At 38.9% G+C, this 18,551-nt stretch overlaps 1 protein-coding gene across 6 annotated transcripts in view; it reads left to right on the top strand.

Annotated features, from left to right (window-relative positions):
- The window catches only part of ADAMTSL1 (ADAMTS like 1), a 481,138-nt gene that overhangs the window by 386,969 nt on the left and 75,618 nt on the right, over positions 1–18,551 (top strand). For all 6 annotated transcript variants that reach the window (XM_066987715.1, XM_066987719.1, XM_066987716.1 and 3 more), the window contains 2 exons: positions 7,453–7,754; positions 12,309–12,438. In XM_066987715.1, the coding sequence (XP_066843816.1) occupies positions 7,453–7,754; positions 12,309–12,438 (432 nt within the window). The remainder of the gene's footprint in view (positions 1–7,452; positions 7,755–12,308; positions 12,439–18,551) is intronic.

The following is an 18,551-nucleotide window of genomic DNA, read 5'->3' as shown; positions in this document are numbered from 1 at the left end:
AAATGCTGGAAGTCTCTTCAGACAAGATATGTTTATGTGATTTTCCTGCTTGCTCTGTACTGATGCAATAGCAACTGATTTCATGACTGCACATAGGTAGATGTCAGTAAGGACTCATCCTCCTATACTTCATCTGATGTTCTTCCTGAGCTTTCTTATGTCATCAAGTCACTGCCCCCCTTCTCCTCTACAGACAGGATAATTCTTTGTAGCCAGCAGACCACACTTTGCCCCTAACACTGTCATCTCTTCTTCATTGTCATTCTTCAGGCAAAGAAAGCAATTCCCATCTATAAGCAACTGTTTTGTCCTCCTCAAAGTTTACTTTTGATTGGAAACTTAAAAGCAAAAGCAGAAATTTTCCACAAAATTGCTTGTATATTTTGAGGTCTCATGCTGCCTTGCGATTATAATGACTTTCTATTGAATAATTTTTTGTTATGAAATTGCAAACTATGAGTTATAAAGCTACATACATTTTTTGCACTGTCCTTCTACCTGTAATTTGTGATCATTCTCTAAATTGTGCTGCTAGGGCAGCAGATGCCGCAGTTTTATTCCGTCTGCGTCTAATGACTTCCATTGTTTATTTCTTCAGGATTTTCCAAAGGAAACAAGTCTTAGAGTTTAATTTTGTCTGTATATGTCTGTCTGTCATTTGCCTTCCTCCTCCCTCAGTTATGTCTGAATTTATTGCTATTAACGGAATTTGACAGAGGTATAAAGTTATCACAAGGAACTTTACCCCTCTGTCAAATTTGGTTAATATTCACCAGGAAATTCAGTGGTAGTTTCCCGCATGTTTCACTGAAATAAATGGTTGGATAGAAAACTGTCAGCCTACTAATTCCCCATCTGAAGGAACACTTTCTAAAAGAGTTTGGTCCACAAGAGAAATCAGAGAATCCACTTGGACTTTCAACCTTAAAATCCAAATCCATGTTAAAATGGTCTTCATTGGTTCTGCTGGTCAAAGAATTACTTACAACCAGTTCAGCCACTTGGAGGCTAGATGGGACGGTTAAATTTGTGTTTGACCTGCTGCATCCATACACAGAGTCAATTAAATATTAATTTTTGACAGAACTAATAGGAAATACTCCAGACCAGTAAGCAAGTACTGTAATCTCTGCTAAGACAAAGGTGTAAGGGGAGAAGTCCTTGCTGTCTTATGGCATTGTATGTATTGTTCTCCTATTGCTGTCCATCTCTGAAGCAACCATTCAGTAGGCCTCAAAAATACATTATTTCTATTTCTATATTTCTATTTCTGTCTTTGATAAGACATTATCAAAGAGAGAAGCCACAGTATCTTTCTGTCTGACCTCTTGCACTGTAGCTGATTACACCAGCACAGCATTACAGTGGAGTCAGAAAGAACAGTGGTCATGACTTAAAAAGCATGGGTTCTTTTGCGTGTAATGAGATTGGTTTTATGGGTGGTGGGGGGGTTGTTTAAAAGATTTCTGTCACTAACTCTTGAGAAATGCTTTTGTATGTTAACACCATACCCAGCTTCTAACATATTGCCATAAATAACCCTCGTGCTAGCCATAAAAAGAAGGGAAAAAAAAAAAAGGCAAACAATAATATCTGGATGCCAGATGGCACCATCGTAGTGATGGGGCCACTTCAGTAAGGAACAAAAGGAGATTCCTGACATGCATCAGTGGGGGGGCAGAGCCCTCCGGGAACTGGATTTGGACAGAGAGGCCAGTGTGGCAGAGTTACCCAATATCTCTTTCTTACTTTTCAGAAGGTATATACATTTCCAAAGACATGGAATCTATGCCATTCTGGTTTTCACTGTTAAATAGTTTCCACAGTTATGTCTATACCAAATTCACAGGTTAATAAGTAAATTTGAAACTGCCTGCAAATTCTTTACTTCAAGAATTAAGTACATTATTTCTATTGCATTGCCAAAATAGTAGTGTTGTCACACAGATACTATCAAATGTTATGCTGTTGTTTGTCCTCCTTATCAGTGTTATATGACAAAAAGAAAGAAGCGAGTTTAGGGAAACTTCTCCATATTATGATCTAATTATGTGCAATGAAACTATCCACATGGTTGGTCACAGAGATGAGCAGTGCAGCAGCCTCATATTAGTTAATGAGTTCTTACTATTCATTCAAGACACCTCTTTAGAGAATTACTACTGCTTAGAATAAAGGTCTGATATCTGTAAAGGACAGAATCAGATATCTTTTCCTGGGTATTAAGACAGTGGTGAGCTTATGGAGAGCACCAATTATACAGAGTGATTTGACACAAAGTGGAAAGAAAAGACCATATTCAAACTAAACTGAAGAGAAACTATAGAGGGATAGATCGTAATCACTCCAATTGGAATTGAACCTATACAAGTGCCTCTGGTGCCATTACTCTTACAGATGGAGCCCTGAGATTTTATTGACAGATGGTCATGACCTCTGTTACACTTCCTGGAACAGCCCCAGTGCTGTGTGAGCATCCTGTGGTATTACCTACATGTTAAATCCCATAGAAAGGTGGCCTCTCCTGAAGAAGAAGGACAGGCTTGCATTTCAGTGCAAGACAAGGAGACTGGAAGTCTGAGTTGAGTTACTAGTTCTGGCACAGAAGTCTACTAAGCCTTTGAACAAGCTAATGAGAACTTTATTACACCAGTAGTATCTGGTTTTAAGAGATTTAAGAGATGGGTTTCAGTGCTTTTGAACACCCTGTCTTATTTGTATGTACGGTTCTCAGAATTTCAGCCTTTGCCTAAATAATGGATTTACCCAATGATGGATTTTAAAAAATGGCACTAAGTAATAAAAGCTGAGGGCAATATGTCATTTAAGTAGCAGTGGAAAAAAAAAATTCTCAAAAGCATAAATGATATCAGTCTCTATACCATCTTTCTTTTTCATGTGTCTGGAACTGAACCCACTGTGAACTGTGTGGAAGATCTCACATTACTGAGCATTGAATCTGTCTTTGTGTTTCACTTCTGATTTTCTCAGTTACCTATATGTTACTTCATGGAGGGGAATATACAGCAATCCTTAGCCATGACTCAGCTAGTCTACAGAAGCTGGGATTTTTTGGTGCATTCCATCTATATAATTTAAAAATAAGTTCTTTTAAATTACTAGGCAAATTGTTATCTAAAGAGGCATTCTCAAATGTAAACGTTAATACTTAATAATACTGAAAAATGCAAACGGTCGTTGCAAAACTGAACTCGGCAAGTGGCACCTACCAAGTGTTCACACATGCCTACGATTCTGTGAACAGCTGAAATTCATTTGTGCTTGCAGGTAAATTGTATGTGTACAGCCTGAATGCTGGACTGCAATGTGTTTCAAAAGTTGACCAATGCATTTGTATTAAGTGGTATATGTACAAACACACATGTTAGTTTTGCTGTTACATTAAAATGTATTTAAAAGTCTTACCCTACAAAAGCAATTAACTTAAACCTGCACTGTACCACACCTGAGTGAATCCTGTAGAAGTCCGTTAATGTCAGTGGCATTACATTTCTTTTCCTTTGCTCATAGAGCACTGTGTGGCCCATTGTAGGCTTTTGTGCGCATGGTAAATCATGCAACAATCCATTTCTTTTAGCTAACATCAATGTTGTGAACAATGTGAAGCATTAACAGCTATCAAACAAAAAAGAAGATCCAAAAATGCAATTCATTGTTTAAGTCCAGAACTTGCTATTTTGCCAGCATGTTCCTGTAATGGGAAATGGTTGTTGGTCCATCACCATAAGTGCCTCCAGGTCAAGGAAACAAGCACAGGCATTTGTTTACAAGAGATATCAATTTCTAAATCTTTTTTTTTTTTAAATGATAGTTTTCCACCTTTCATTCTAACCTGTTTCCTTTCAAGCTTGAGAAAACTGCTGCCTACACAGATGCCCAGGGGAATGGTAGGCAGAGGTGCCCTTCTGCCATAGCACAGCTACAGCTGGGTGCCACAATGTAGGCAACACTCATGCAGTTGGGTAGCAGCAGGCATGGTTAGGTCAATCATAACAGAGGAAGGTCATGATGTTCCTTCCTTCCAGCTTTCACTTCACCCAGTACTGCTCTCTCTAAAGTGGGAGCAAAAGACTTCTCTTTAAAATATTCAACAGAGCTCTCAGAATACACTCAATTCTGCATTTTTCTGTGAGGGAAAAAGTGTTATTTTTCTGTGCAGAGGAATAAAAGATGAATTTTGATGCAATAGTAACATGCTAATCACTGGGAAGTCTGCTACGAGCCATAAAATATTCAAAGTAATCTGTTTGAGGCAAAAGTCATCTTTTTGTTTTTATTTGTGCAGCAATTAGCCCAGTTGGGCTTTGGCTGATAGCTACTACTGTAACAACACAGCAACTAGTCATTGTGTTTGTCTTACTTATTATGGCTGTTATTACAGGGACTGGTGTTAAAGCAGGATTTAATTAAACAATGTACAATGACATCTGAAGCACCTCAATCATTTCCTGTTTTCTAAAATATCTCCTTCTCTATAAACCTTCGCCACTTTAGTTTTCAAAGAAGACACAGTTGTGAGCATACAGAAAAGCACAATAGTGCACAGTGGAAGATATGCTATATGCAGAACAAATAACTTTAAACCCATGGAATTGACTGCTTATTATTCACATACTTTTTATGTTCTGTGCTCACCATTTGGCAACATTTATTATTAATGACCACACAAAGATATCTCAAAGCCTTTGTAATTTCCTTTGTAATTAAATTAAGGATGATGGAAAATTCAGAACCAGTGTATATATTTATACTATACATTCACATCACATAAATGTTCAATATATAATGACAACTCCTGTTTGGAGATTTTGTATTTTGTTGTTGTTGTTGTTTGTGCTTTTTTTTCTCCCACTCCCCCCTCTTTTTTTTCCTGCTTTCACCTCTTGGTTCTACCAATTCACTCTGTGCTTCAGCAGCCAGCAGTTATATTTGAATAAAATTGCGTTTCAAATGTATTACTTAAAATGTAGAAATTGAGCCTGGAAAGCTGAATAAATTATAATTTCCTGAAGGTATTCCAATATTTGCATTATGAGTTGCTGACAAGGGCAAAATAAAGTAATATGTGGCATTTGTAGGTCAAGTATCATTTCAAAAAGAATCCAGTATGCTTTATTAATGTTCTTACTTCTCTTTTGTTTCCTTTCTCTTTTGTTCCTGTGTTTGTATGGGTGATATACATCATGTGTAAATACTGAGTGTGTAAAGTGTCTCTGTTTTTCTAAATGAGTAATTTTAATGCCTGGCAAAATATAATCCCTTTTGGTTTGGAATACAGCAGCCCTTCAACAAAGCAAAGTTACTCAACAATTCTGAATGTTAAAAAATACAGGGAATAGGGCTTTTGATGAAGACATCCACAGTGACTTTTTTTGTAACCTGTTTAAGATTTTTACATCTTAGTTTGTCATGCCAAGAAGCTTTATGTTCAAATTAATCAAAGTATCTAAATCACAGTGGCTGACATGAACTGTTTAATCTGTGACAGGAGGTTTTCTGCATCAAAATAGCATTATAATAATAGCACAGAGAAAATGAGTGGCCCACCTGTACTGTTAAAAACTATAATCCCTTCAAAATGAAAAATCACTAAATCACAGAATTGTAGGGGGTGGAAGGGACCGTGAGAGATCATTGGGTCCAACGCCCCTGCCAAAGCAGGTTCCCTAGAGCAGGTTGCCCAGGTAGGCATCCAGACAGGCCTTGAATATCTCCAGAGAAGGAGACTCCACAACCTCCCGGAGCAGCCTGTTCCAGTGCTCCTTCACCCTCACCATGAAGAAGTTCTTTCTCATGTTGGTGCAGAACTTCCTGTGCTCTATCTTGTGGTCATTGCCCCTTGTCCTGTTCCCACAAACCACTGAAAAGAGGTTGGCCAAATCCCTCTGTATCCCACACCTCAGGTATTTATACACATTGATGAGATCCCCTCTCAGTCTTCTCTTCTCAAGGCTGAACAGACCCAGGTCTCTCAGCCTTTCCTCACAGGGAAGATGCTCCAGACCCTGTATCATCTTTGTGGCCCTCCACTGGACTTTAACGGTCTTTGAAACAAAACCAATCTTTGTCATTTGTAAGATAGAATGTCTTAGGATAGAGAAATGTTTCATTGTTAGTTTCTCAAAGGTTTTCCTTCAGAATGAAATCTTGCAGTTTTGAGAGCAGTATAAAGAGCAGTTCCAAATGTTCCAATAATATATAAAATCCATTTATTTCCATTGTATTACTTCCCGTGTATAGTGCTAGCAATGGATACGAGGGCTATAACAACATGTTATAAGCACCCACAAAAAGTGGGTAGAGAAATGCACAGTATCTACTCTAAGAGACCAAGTTTTTCCAGTGAGGGCTCCTGGTACATACAGGCTGTGGGGGCACCAAGTTCCCCTCTTGGTTTTGGATTCAGGTTTTTCCTTAGTGAATGGAAGGTCCTTTTGTCAACTAGAGAAAGGTAGTGGATTAAACAACAACAACAACAAAAAAAGTGCATACAAAAACTGTAAAGGATGATAATCACAAAACTAAATTTCCTTTCTCTCCCTATCAGGCTGTTCATAGGATTCTCAAGGTAAGAAATGAATTTCCAATAGCTTTAGGTAGACCTACTCTGTGGAACAGATGTATGTATTGCCTTCTGCCCTGGAAGGCAATGCCATTCTTGAGGAAAATGGCACCAAAAGTATAGAATTCGGTCTGTTTTGCTTATTGTAAGGATAGCTGCAAAGTGTTTTGATTAACGTATATATAGACCTTCAGAGGCAAAAATGTGGAGTATGTAAGGGTTCCTAATCAGAGAGACAAGAGTAACAGTCAGAGAAATCCAGAATAGAAATGGAACACCCTTTTAATAATGAGAAGGGAAATGAAATGCACTAGGAAAAATAATAATAATAGTAAAAAGCTAAAGAGATGGTGGGCTTTTCTCTTTTCATGGTTTTGAATTAAGTCTTAAAGACAGTTTCTGCCGCACAAGTTCAATGGTTGACATTATTTTCCTCAGAACACTGTACCTAGTATATAACAGCCTATTTAGTAAGTTTTAATGACATAGCTGTGTTATCACCTAAGGCAAAGGTGCTTTAGGTTGAATCCTAAAAAAAAGTAGTTAGTGGGATTGTGATGCACATCAGGAGTTTCCAGGACTCCTTACATTGAGAGCTTTTAGAATAAGCATAGGTGCTCTCAGCATTTGTCTTCCTATCTGGAGACGAGATACTCCAAAAGTTCTTGAGAGCCTTTCTACTGTTGCTGGTGAGTTGCCAGCTCAACTCCTACATCATGGTTTTTATGTGTATTTCATTATAGCATGATGATAAGGTGAAGCATTTATTTTTCATTAAACGGACTTTGGCTTGGACTGGCCTATGCTACTTTTGCTTGCCTGGTTGTTTATGGACATTGCTCACCTTGTGCTTGCTCTTTCCATCACAGGTTTATTCCTGAGGCTTGGTCCTCCTGTAGTGTCACCTGTGGAGTGGGCAGCCAGGTGCGGCTTGTGAAATGTCAGGTGCTCCTGTCTTTCTCTCAGTCTGTCGCTGACTTGCCCATTGATGAATGTGAAGGTCCAAAACCTGTGTCTCAGAGAGCCTGTTACAGTGGCCCTTGCAGTGGAGAGGCAACTGAATATACCCCAGAGGAAACCGACCTGCTCTATGGCAGCCTGCAGGAATTTGATGAGCTCTATGACTGGGAATATGAGGGCTTTACAGAGTGCTCAGAGTCCTGTGGAGGAGGTAAGTGCAAAATGTTTCTGTGTTGCATGTGCTTTCCCTCTTTAAGTGCATGCTTTTCAGTGAGAACACCCATGGACTTGTTCCTTTGATACATCTATTTGAAAAGGCTTGGATGAAAACTGTAAAATGCCCAAGTGCATGACATGTTTTACACAGGACTTTGAGGCTCCATGTTCTGGCTGTCACCAAGAATGATCAATATTTCATGTATTACTGTTTCTATGTATCTGCAGATCATTCAGATTGCACTCACACAAAAATTGCTGAAGTGATCTTGTGATACAGGCAAGAACCATGTGTCATTTTTAGTTTTTATCTCTTGACTTGTGCTGTGCAAATATAGACGTGGAAACAAATGGTCCTCCCATAGCAGATGCATTTGATTATTGATATTGTAAGGGCTCAGCTGGTTCTGTAACTCCTACCACTAAGTGCCACTAGTTCTGATCTCACTGCTAAGAAAACATATGGTAAAAAAGTACTAATGGTGTAATTGCCTGAAGCTAGCAGACTTGATGCTTGGAGCTTCTCAGTGTTAATCAAGGTCACAGGATCCATTAGTTAGGGAATACTAATGTGCAGTTCTCTGATATTCATTTTTTCCATCATTTTGTCTAGCTAGTTCTGAAAAAATAAGCTCTCTCCATTATTTTTAAATTAAATCTTGATTTTGTTAGGTGCTCTCTTTTTACATGAGAAGTTTCAGGCTACATATACATAAATACAGAATGAATACTCTAGGACTGGAAACCACTCAATAACTTATGAATGCTTAAGAGTTTGATCTGCAAAGATTTACAAGTAATATGTTGCAAACTTAAAAACAACAGTAATAATTAATGGAAAATAATGCAAGAGGTTTCTAAGCTTACTATTATCTTGCTGATGGTAGTCAGTGTTTAGAGCAGTTCACAAAGAGTTGTCGTATCATTGCCTCTATTGCTTTGATTCCTACATAAAAAATCTGACACTAATGTATGCTAAGTGGTGATGAACACTGACTTTACAGGAGTATCTGTCACATATTGAGTCTACTAGTGAGCACTAATGATTTGTCACATTTGCGCTGTGAATACTGAAACCTGAATATCTTCTAGAAATGTCCTGTTGAAATGAAGTCATTTCTCTAAATACAGTGATTATGTGCATATTTTTCCAACATAGACTGAAATGACAGAGACATTTTGCTTTATAATTGTCAGCAAAAACCTTTAGCCAAGATTTCTTTTTGTCTGATGTCAGCTCCAAATTTTGCAGATTAGCAGATGCTAAGTCAGATACTTTTGCAGCCATAGGTGCAAGACAGGTCAAACTAATTTTATTGGTTTTTGAATCTCAAGAGAAGAAATTGGATAGATGCAGAAGTAACCTTTCACCTCCTAGAAGTAGCAACCAGAAGGAATTAGTTAGTCATTTAGTCTGCTGTTAGTGGCTGCATTTCCCAGAGCTGTCATCAAATATCATGTAACAATTATTCTATTCTGGTAGATATAAACATAGAAAATCTCATTTGATGGTATTTTGAAAGTTAACTTAAACTGCTTAGATTCATGTCCCACCCTTATACCGTTTTGTATTGTAATTTCCCACTCAGAACTGATTTCTTTTTTTCAGAGAAAGCAATTTTAACGAGAACAGCTTTTGTTCTGGTAATATTGTCCATAATAGTGCTTAGAATTCACTTACTTGACAAGCAAATTTCTTGAAGTTCATACACTTTTTTTAGTAGTCTCCATACTGTGGAGTTTCTGACAGACAGTAGCTCTTTATATCCTCTAAAGGTACAGTGATCCCTCTGTTGATTTAAAGTTTGTAACCAATCACCTCATTGACCTATCAAAAACAGAGGATAGATGTTATCAATATGCTGAAATGAATTCCATGTGAGATTCAAGGAGAAGCTGAAAAAAGTGATTTTGAGCACATTTGTTTGCTGCTAGAGCAAGCTAGATTTTTTTTTAGTCATTGGCACATACTGTTATAGCCAGCAATCTCTGTCATTACCAGATCTAGGAACAACGGACTAGCTAAGTTCAGGAGGAGCCTTTTTCTTCAATACCCAGGCCATCAGACAGGATTAATAGTCATACTGGAATCTTTATAAGGTAAAAATTTGCAAGAATTTCTGAGTGGTAATCACAATGAGCAGAGTGGAATGCTGATAGAATAGACTAAAATTGTTGGAAATACAATCAGAGATAATTTAGGTGACAGGAGGAAGCATGGGTAATAGAATTTTAGAATCAGAGTTGTAAGGGATCCACAAGGGTCGAGTTCAACTCCTGATGTGGTCCTAATGAGCACACTGTGGGGTTTGGGGACAGTTGTATAGTAAAAGCTGAAGAGCAGTAGTTTCAGAGCTTGACTCCATGAGCTTGATAAAGTCTTCCAACTCTGGATATTCTATGATTCTATGAAATCATCTGGGTTGGGATGGAGAAATGGAGGAGAGGCTGAATTCAAGACCTCACAGTCAATCAGAGTTGGATAGTCAGCTCCGAACCAGGCAATGCAAAAGCGCTGAGATAATTGATAATCATTGGTCAACAGCTCATTAGTGACACACTTCAGAGAGGAGAAATTGAAACTGTGGAAATAGACCTAGTTTACAAAATTCTGATCTGAAAAGCACATAACAGATGTGTTTAGCCTTATCCCTATCAAACAATGAAATTGTCAGTATGCAGAACTCAGTGGTTTCTTTCCACACAGTTAAGAGAAGTACTTTCCAACATTTCCCTTCCTCGGGACTAGTGGTCCTTTTCCCCTGTGTTCATCAGTTTGGTCTTGCTATTTAGGCCTGCTCAAGTGATCAATGCAAAGTAGAGACCAATAATTTCAACACAGTGCCAACAGTGCCATTTCCCACCAGTTAGAAAACTGCTTCTGTTCTGCAGACAGGAGCAGTCTGTCCCAGGGGGGAGTCCATATGCCTCATTTTGCAATATACTCAACAGAAAAACAATTGGGTTGGAAACATACTGAACAAGACAGGGCAGAGAATGTATTGTTTATGTATAAATGTGTTTTGGGAGATTACTTGAATAGAAAAATGGTTTGAAAGTATGTGGCCATCTTCTGAAGAATGAAACCCATAGCAATGTTGGCTGACTTAAGAGTCTTCAGTAATTTTGTTGTCGAAAAAATGTCCAAATGTCCCAAAATGTCAAGTTTCTTTCTTCTTTTCAGCACCTGAGTACAGCAGGGATAATGCTTGGGGATAGGGTCACAGGCATGTCCTGAATAGGCTTGCACAAGCACATAGAAACCTATAAATTGTTCAGCATGCCACTTTGCTGTGGACCTCTCTTCAGCCTGCACTGAGAATAAGAGGAATGAATCTACGAAGGATTTCAGGAGTGCAGAACCTATGATGAACTACAGTTCTTTGGCCCTGTAGAGCAATATGATGTCATTGTTTGCCTAATGACGTGTGTTCTGGCGTTAGAAATAGCAAAAAGCATTGATGATTCTGTTACACTGCTCGTGGAGCTGTTTGAGCTTCCCACTTTTTTTCTTCCCCCCTCCCCCCACTGGTATCTTCAAAAGATTGTAAGATATTTTGGAAAACTAATTGCTGATTTTGAAAAGATGATGCAATTGTGAGTTCAGCTAACCTCTTCCCAACTCAGGATGTTTGGATGAATGTAAAGAGCATACTTCTATCTTGCTTGAACCACTGTGGATTAGATTTTTAGGGAATTTAGGCAAATAACTATCCACACAACCCCCGGGGAAGAAGTAGATCCAGCAGACTTCTTTCACTAAGTAGTCTTTCCTATAACATGTAGTGCTGCAATGCTTGATTTTCTATCATTCTAACCATGTGATCCAAAAAATCTTGATATGACTATTTTACAGGAAAACTGAAACAGAGTAACTGGCGTGCATAAGAGTACATGACAAATTTGGTATCAACAAGCATTTTCCAAGTTGTAGCGTAATCATCCAATCTTCCAACTTCTCTCTTAGTCCTCACAGCTACCACTCTTCTGTATCAGTTCTCAGACACATCTGGCAGTTTTGCATCTCCAGTGCAGGTGTTAGTTTGGATATAGAAAAATAGCTGAGACCTGACCTTGTTTTGCTTTACTTTTGTACTTAGAGCAATCTTAGTTTCTTAAAATATAGCATGCCAACATCAAGGCTATCTTTACACCCTAACCTGCCTGGCTGACAAATAAACAGCATGACTGCACTTACTATGAATGGAGGCATCACTGGAGAGCACTGTACATTTTTCTGCCCAGGCAAGGTAAGTAGTGAACGAACCTACAGACTTCTCAATGCTGTTGAGACACATAGCGAGAATGAGAGCAAGGACAAGCCCAGCATCCCATGCAGAGTTTTGATTAGACCATCTCCCTGTCAGCTGGGAAACCAGACACATAAGGTACAGTAGGCAATGTGTGACTGTTGCAGGAAAATTACAAGAGTTACAATTGAAGGCTTGTTCCCAACAGAGGAGAGAAAAGGAATTGTGGAGCTGTCTCTGCCCTTGGATGCCCCTCTGGGTACCGGGAGCTGGCAGTGACCATGCATTTTTGTGTGCAGGTGTCCAGGAGGCTGTGGTGACCTGCCTGAACAAGCAAACCAGGGAGACTGCAGATGAAACATTGTGCATAATGAGCCGCCGTCCTCCACAGCTGCTGAAAGCCTGTAGCCTGGATCCCTGCCCCCCAAGGTATGCATCTTGTATCTTATCACCAGGAGTATATGTTTTCAGGACGTAGGAGAGGTGTGATCATCAGTGAAGATGGCAAACTAATCAGAAAGCTCTTAATGAAGCTGGGGCAAGCAGGATCCATCTGGTTAGGATGCTTAGATGCTAGGTCTGGAAATTTTAATCTGGAAAAATTACTGAAAAACTGGGGCTTGCAAGCACAACATGTAGATAAGAGCCTGAGATGCTCCCTAGGTTGTAGAACCAAAGGCTGGTTTGTCTGGGCTATCAGATCTGTTTCACACACCCTGGGATTCCTTGCAGTGAATGTGAAGTGAGAAAAAGTGATGAAAGTGAGAAAAATTGCATAATACAGTGCCTCAGAAAAGACAGTCCCCAGTGGCCCCCGAGGCTGCACGGTGCTGTTAGTGCAGGTGAGGATAGCCAGGTCAGGGGTCTTTGATCCTGTTTGGACCTCAGTAAGTGGATTTGAGGATTCCATGAGAAAAGTAAAACAGTTACACAAGTGTGAAGTGACTGTAGCCTGGTATGTTGCCCAGAGCCATTTAAACAATGCTAGCAGTATGAAAAAAAAAAAAAAAAAAAAAAGTAATTTTAAATAAGCCATGACCCCAGACCAAATAGCCTTTCAGTCTGGAAGTGTGCCCTGCCTCACACATGCTCTTTCTCAGATTACAGGGGTTTACAGCCTCTTCAGGCCACAGTTGTCTTAACTGGGAAGTGCAAAGCTGTGCTGAAACCAAAGGGCAGATTTCAGACTGCTTGCATATTCAGCTCCTGCAGCCAGATATTTTATGGATTAGCTTAACTTTACCCAGAGTCATGTAAAGTTTAGAGAGACTTCTAAAACTTCCACTTTCACAGAAGGCTTGCAGAACCTGTTCCACCCTGATCTCAGATTGCTTCCACAATCCTGACACTAAAAATAGCAATTCTTGTTCTGCGGAGATTCACATATGTACCTTCTACAACAGAAAATATCTGTCATGAGGTTCTCCTGGTTTATTTAAATAGACCTAGGCCTGTCAAGTCTTGAAGATTTACTGTATACATATTGTCTTTATTCCCAGCTGTACACAGGTGCATTTACTCTCATGTGGTAGTGCAGCAGATCTGAAAGAGACTTATTTATACCGTTGGACTGTTTAAAACATGCAATGTTGTCCAGGTGGTAGATTTTCCTCAGAGTGTGTATTGGTAGGTGTATGTATGCTGTATATGACAGCAGGCTATTCAGAGGTATATCTTTGTGTGTATTAGTAGATTTTTGCTACACAGAGAAAGTTGATGTTAAAAATCAAATATGGCCAGCATCCAAGAATGATAAAGACAAAAATAATCGTTTGATTGGATGGTAAGGATTTTGAGTCTGACAAGCAGAGCCAAACAGGCTGACACATTTCACCAAAGCATTGCAAGAGTTACTTATGGGAATATTACAACCCCAACTTTGTACAAGTGTCTATATTGCTGGTGCTAGAACAGAAATATTTTACTAATTTTTGAAAATAACTTTGTGGATGGAAATCTCTCTGTAATTGACAGGCAACAGCATCACTGGAGCTGAGAGTGCATGGTGGGAGATTGACAATCCGTCATTTCTGACACAGAAATTATTAGATGGTTTAAAAAAATTACATAGGGCAGTATTTATATGATTGCTGTTACAAAAGTTGTCTGAGAATTTTGATGAACACTTGCTGAATTAGTCTGTGTGTTAATCCATACCACTGTGGTAATCTTGCTGCCAGCATGGAGCTGTTTTAAAGCTGCCCTGGGTATGTAGTTTACCCCCAAAACTACGAGGTGATCAATGTAGATGAGGATCGGGACATGGAGCAGTAGTTGGGGGGGAGGGGAACAAGCGAAATGGGCATAGATTAAGAACCTTTCATCCACTCCTAGGGTTGCAATTGAGAAAAGGGGAAATAGCTCCCTTCCCGTTATACACAAATCCTGTCCTCTAGCCCCTTCAGTCTGGAGGAAATTGCCTGTCTACAGAGATTTAAGTGGCACAGGAGGAAGAACAGCATGTGTTCTGCAAAATGGTTCCTCTGGTAAGAGCAAGGAAGCTTAAAACTCAAGACTGCAGACAGCAAGCAGTATGACTAATGGAAAAGGAGGCAAGAAGGGAAGTTGATGTGTCTCCCATATAGCTCCAGGCAGGCTGTGATTGGGTAGCCCTCATTTCCTGCAAGCTTATGAGGTGATACATATACTAGTGGCACTATATTAAATGCAAAGGTATATTAAAGTCATTAAAGTGATAGCATTGGGTATATAAAGATTATTGCTTTGTAAATATTAATTAAAACAATCTTAGGATTTTGAAATAGATTAATTGATAAGGAAAAAGATTTTAGGATTTTCTATGTTTTATGATTATTAAGAAGATGGTACAGGATTCTAATTTAAGAAATCTTGATCCAGGAATCAGATAGGTTTGAGTGAAATTCTATTGTTATAAAAATTGAGGAAGGTTTTGCTTCTGACTGACAAGTCCAAAACTTGAGGTGTAATACACTGTAGCTGTGAACTTAGATCCCTGTTACAGAAGTTCTCAAAATGTGATCTGTGAACCACTGATACTTCCCAGAGCTTTTGCTGACGGCTTATAGAAAAAGCTGGCTGGTCTCATAGTGTTGGCTTTTCTCTCTATTTTCCAGCTGCTAAAGTACATTAACAGAAGCTAAAAATATAAAAAACACTTTCCTAAAATGGCCTTGATGTGTAAGTGGCTGTTAGAGCATGTAGTTGTGGTGGGTAGAAGAGGCAGTATGTTGAAAAGGCAGCTGAGATGGTGACAAATGTCTCAGAAGACAAGGCAATGTTGTCCACACCATGAAAAAAAAAGCTGAGAAATCTTGCCCAAGAGAACAAAAATTCCTTCCTGATATATTTAGAGAAATTACTCCAGTGACATTTCTTGAACCAGCACATCAGAACATGCTTAGAATCTAATGTCTATGTCTAGAATTTAATACTGTTCAAGACCTTGTTTAGTTTAAGAGTGAGAACAGTTGAAAATTAGAACTTCCAATCTTAATGTTGCTTCTGCTGCAGGCACTTTTCCTTACATGCAGCATTCTCCATAGCCTCTCAGAGTGTTAGTTGTGTATGCCTTTTAGTTGTGTATGCCTTTCCTGGTCAACAATTTCTTTAGTTAGTTTAATGCAGGTTTAAAAAAAAAAAAAAAAGCATTGAAAACAGAATTTTGGCAGACTTTCTGAAGGGTCAGAATGCTCACACCTTGGGACAAATACTGTAGGAGTAATCCATGAAGAGTAATTTCTTTCTCATTATGTTACTTCATTCTTTTTGGACACTTAAGATAAATGATGCTAAGCAGATCTTCACTGTTGCTGTTCTTTTTGCTCCCTAATGAGAATAAAGGTGGGTAAACTAAAAGACTTCAATATGTGCTTAATGCTTCACTTTGAAACTAGTCTGTGGTATCAATGTCTTTTTTAATTCCTAATTATCCTGGTCTCTCCTGGAACAAAATATGGTAAAAACTAGAACATACTGGCAATATTTCAGATTTATGAAAACACTGAAATGTGATGGTGCTGGTATAGTACCTGAGAGAGCTTTATAATTTCCACTGAAATTCTAGCTTAGTATCTTAGCACATTCCTATTCCAAGTCCATTGAAGAGAGACAGAAAAACTAAACCACGGAAATCTGTCTTCAAATATTCACAGCTATATAGAGTCAGCAAAATCTCATGCTTTAAATTTTTATAGAAGTTTTTCAAAACCACAATGGGTTGCACACAAAAACTGGAAGATTTAATCCATATTCAAACCCCAAAGCAGCTGAGTTTCCTGTGGTTTCAGACTTTGTTGAGAGGTTTTTGCTTATAACTTCAAGAACAATGGCAGAAAAAGAGCCCAGTCCCTTTTCTCCTGGAAAACACTATTACAAAACGTCCCATTGGACATTGAACTGAAAAATAGTGAAGAACCTTGGAGCTGGTTCCTAAGCTGGAAGCTAATAACTGATTTTCAGCACAATACTTACAGAGTAAAATTTCATATTAATTAATTGGAATAGACTTGTTTCCTTTTTCTATAAAAAGGATATAGTCTGTTTTAATATACTGGGAGACCCAGCATGGTTTCTCCCAGAAAGAGAGGAATGAAGACTATGACTATTTTAATTCAGTCATAGAATCATAGAAACTTAGAATGGTTTGGGTTGGAAGGGACCTTAAAGACCATACAGTTCCAACCCCCCTGTCATGGGCAGGGACACTTTCCACTAGAACAGGTTGCTCAAAGCCCCATCCAACCTGGCCTTGAACAATTCCAGGGATGGGACATCCACAGCTTCTCTGGGCAACCAGTTCCAGTGTCTCACCACTCTCACAGTGAAGTCACTTAATTTGTGTCAATCAAGCTATATCGATTCCAGAATTATATAGCAGTACTTGAGCAGAGCACAGTCTTCCCAGAATTAAATACAGAATACATGTTCAATGTCTAGAAGTTTCTTCTCTCAGCTCTAAAATGAAAGGGCAGATCACTCAGTTTCACTAATTGCTATGTTTCCATTCTAAATTACTCCAAAAAGAGCCAAAGGGGAAAAATAAAATAAAATAAAATAAAAATTAAAAATGTAATGTTGGTTTTACTGTTTTCAACAACAAAATGACTCAAGTCCAAAGAGTCTCTTTTCCTCAGCATCCACCATCCAAAATACAGAGGCAGTCATCATTTAATCAGATATAATTGCTCTTGTTTATAACAGCAGCAGCATGAGCAGCTCTTGGTAAGCCAAAAAGATCTACCAAAGGGGGGAATGAAAATGCTGTAACTGTGCTATTAATTATAACTGCTCAATAGCTTGGTCAATGTGTGTTGAAAGGATTTAGTAAACATGTATGGAGGAGTGAGGAGAGAAGCAAAGCAATGAAAACCAGATGGCTGAAAATGGAGGAAATTCCAGGCAATTTCTACAGCTTTGTTCTTGCATATTTTCAAATCTGAACTTTTATTCCTTTGCAACAAAGAACAGCTGAATGCTATAGAACCAATAAACAGTGAAGAAAAAGCAGACAGTTCTAGGAATAGCACAAGATTTCACCCCAGCACTCTCCCTCAACTTCTTCAAGTCTTTGTATTTAGCAAGAGAAGACTGGTAAACATCTGAGTGGTTCTGATACCTGACTGATGGATCAAAATAACTTAGGTTGTGCTAGCTCATTGCACGTTATCTTCTTTTTCTTTTATTCTTTTTTTCCCTTGCATCTGCTTTTCTTGTGTGCTTAAGTAATAAATTACTAGTATTTCCCATCTGCTTTGTTCTATTTTGTTTCTCAGATGAAGACAAACTATAAAGGAGAAAAAAATCAACATATTTTTCTGTGCATTCAGAGATGGGAAGCATCAGGTTGCTGGTAGGTCAGATGTAGTGCAATCTGTGCTCCCATCTACAACCTGAAATGAATTCAATACATGTAGAAGGGCTGGAGTATTCTCTAGTCCATTAAAGGTGACTTCTGTACATGGGAGTGTCATGGTTGGAAATGATGTGCGCTTCACTTGTGAGAGAGAAGCAGCAATGTATTTTGCTGATATAATATAGTGATCTAACAAAGCTTAATCATAAATAAAACAGCAACTCAACATGATTCAGGATGTCGGTATACACTTGGATATCTACTGCATCGAGGACAGGGTCAGACGAACTGTCAGGAGATCCTTCCCTTGAGTCACAAGATTTGGAATGGACACCATTGTGTTCTAAACTCCTCAGAGAGCAGTCCAGGTGCACCTGGATCCAAACATAGTCCCAAACTTGGTGAACAGTTTATGTCTAAAGGTTGAGGAGATCCTCCCATTGAGTCATGAGGTACAGAGTGGACCCCCATCCTTTCTAAACTCCTTGAACTGAAGAAGTAAGGACTCTAGGTGCATCTAAGGTTTTTGACACCATTTCCCACAGCATTCTCCTGAAGAAACTGGCTGCTCATGGCTTGGACTGGCATACGATTCATTGGGTTAAAAATTGGCTGGTAGATGGGCCCAAAGAGTTGTGGTGAATGGATTTAAATCTAGTAGGAGGCTGGTTACTAGTGGTGTCCCCCAGGGCTCAGTACCGGGGCCAGT

Source organism: Anser cygnoides, chromosome Z (genome assembly GCF_040182565.1).
Source record: "Anser cygnoides isolate HZ-2024a breed goose chromosome Z, Taihu_goose_T2T_genome, whole genome shotgun sequence".
NCBI lineage: Eukaryota > Metazoa > Chordata > Aves > Anseriformes > Anatidae > Anser > Anser cygnoides.
Note: the sequence above shows the minus strand (reverse complement) of the source record. Positions and strands in the feature narration are given on the sequence as shown.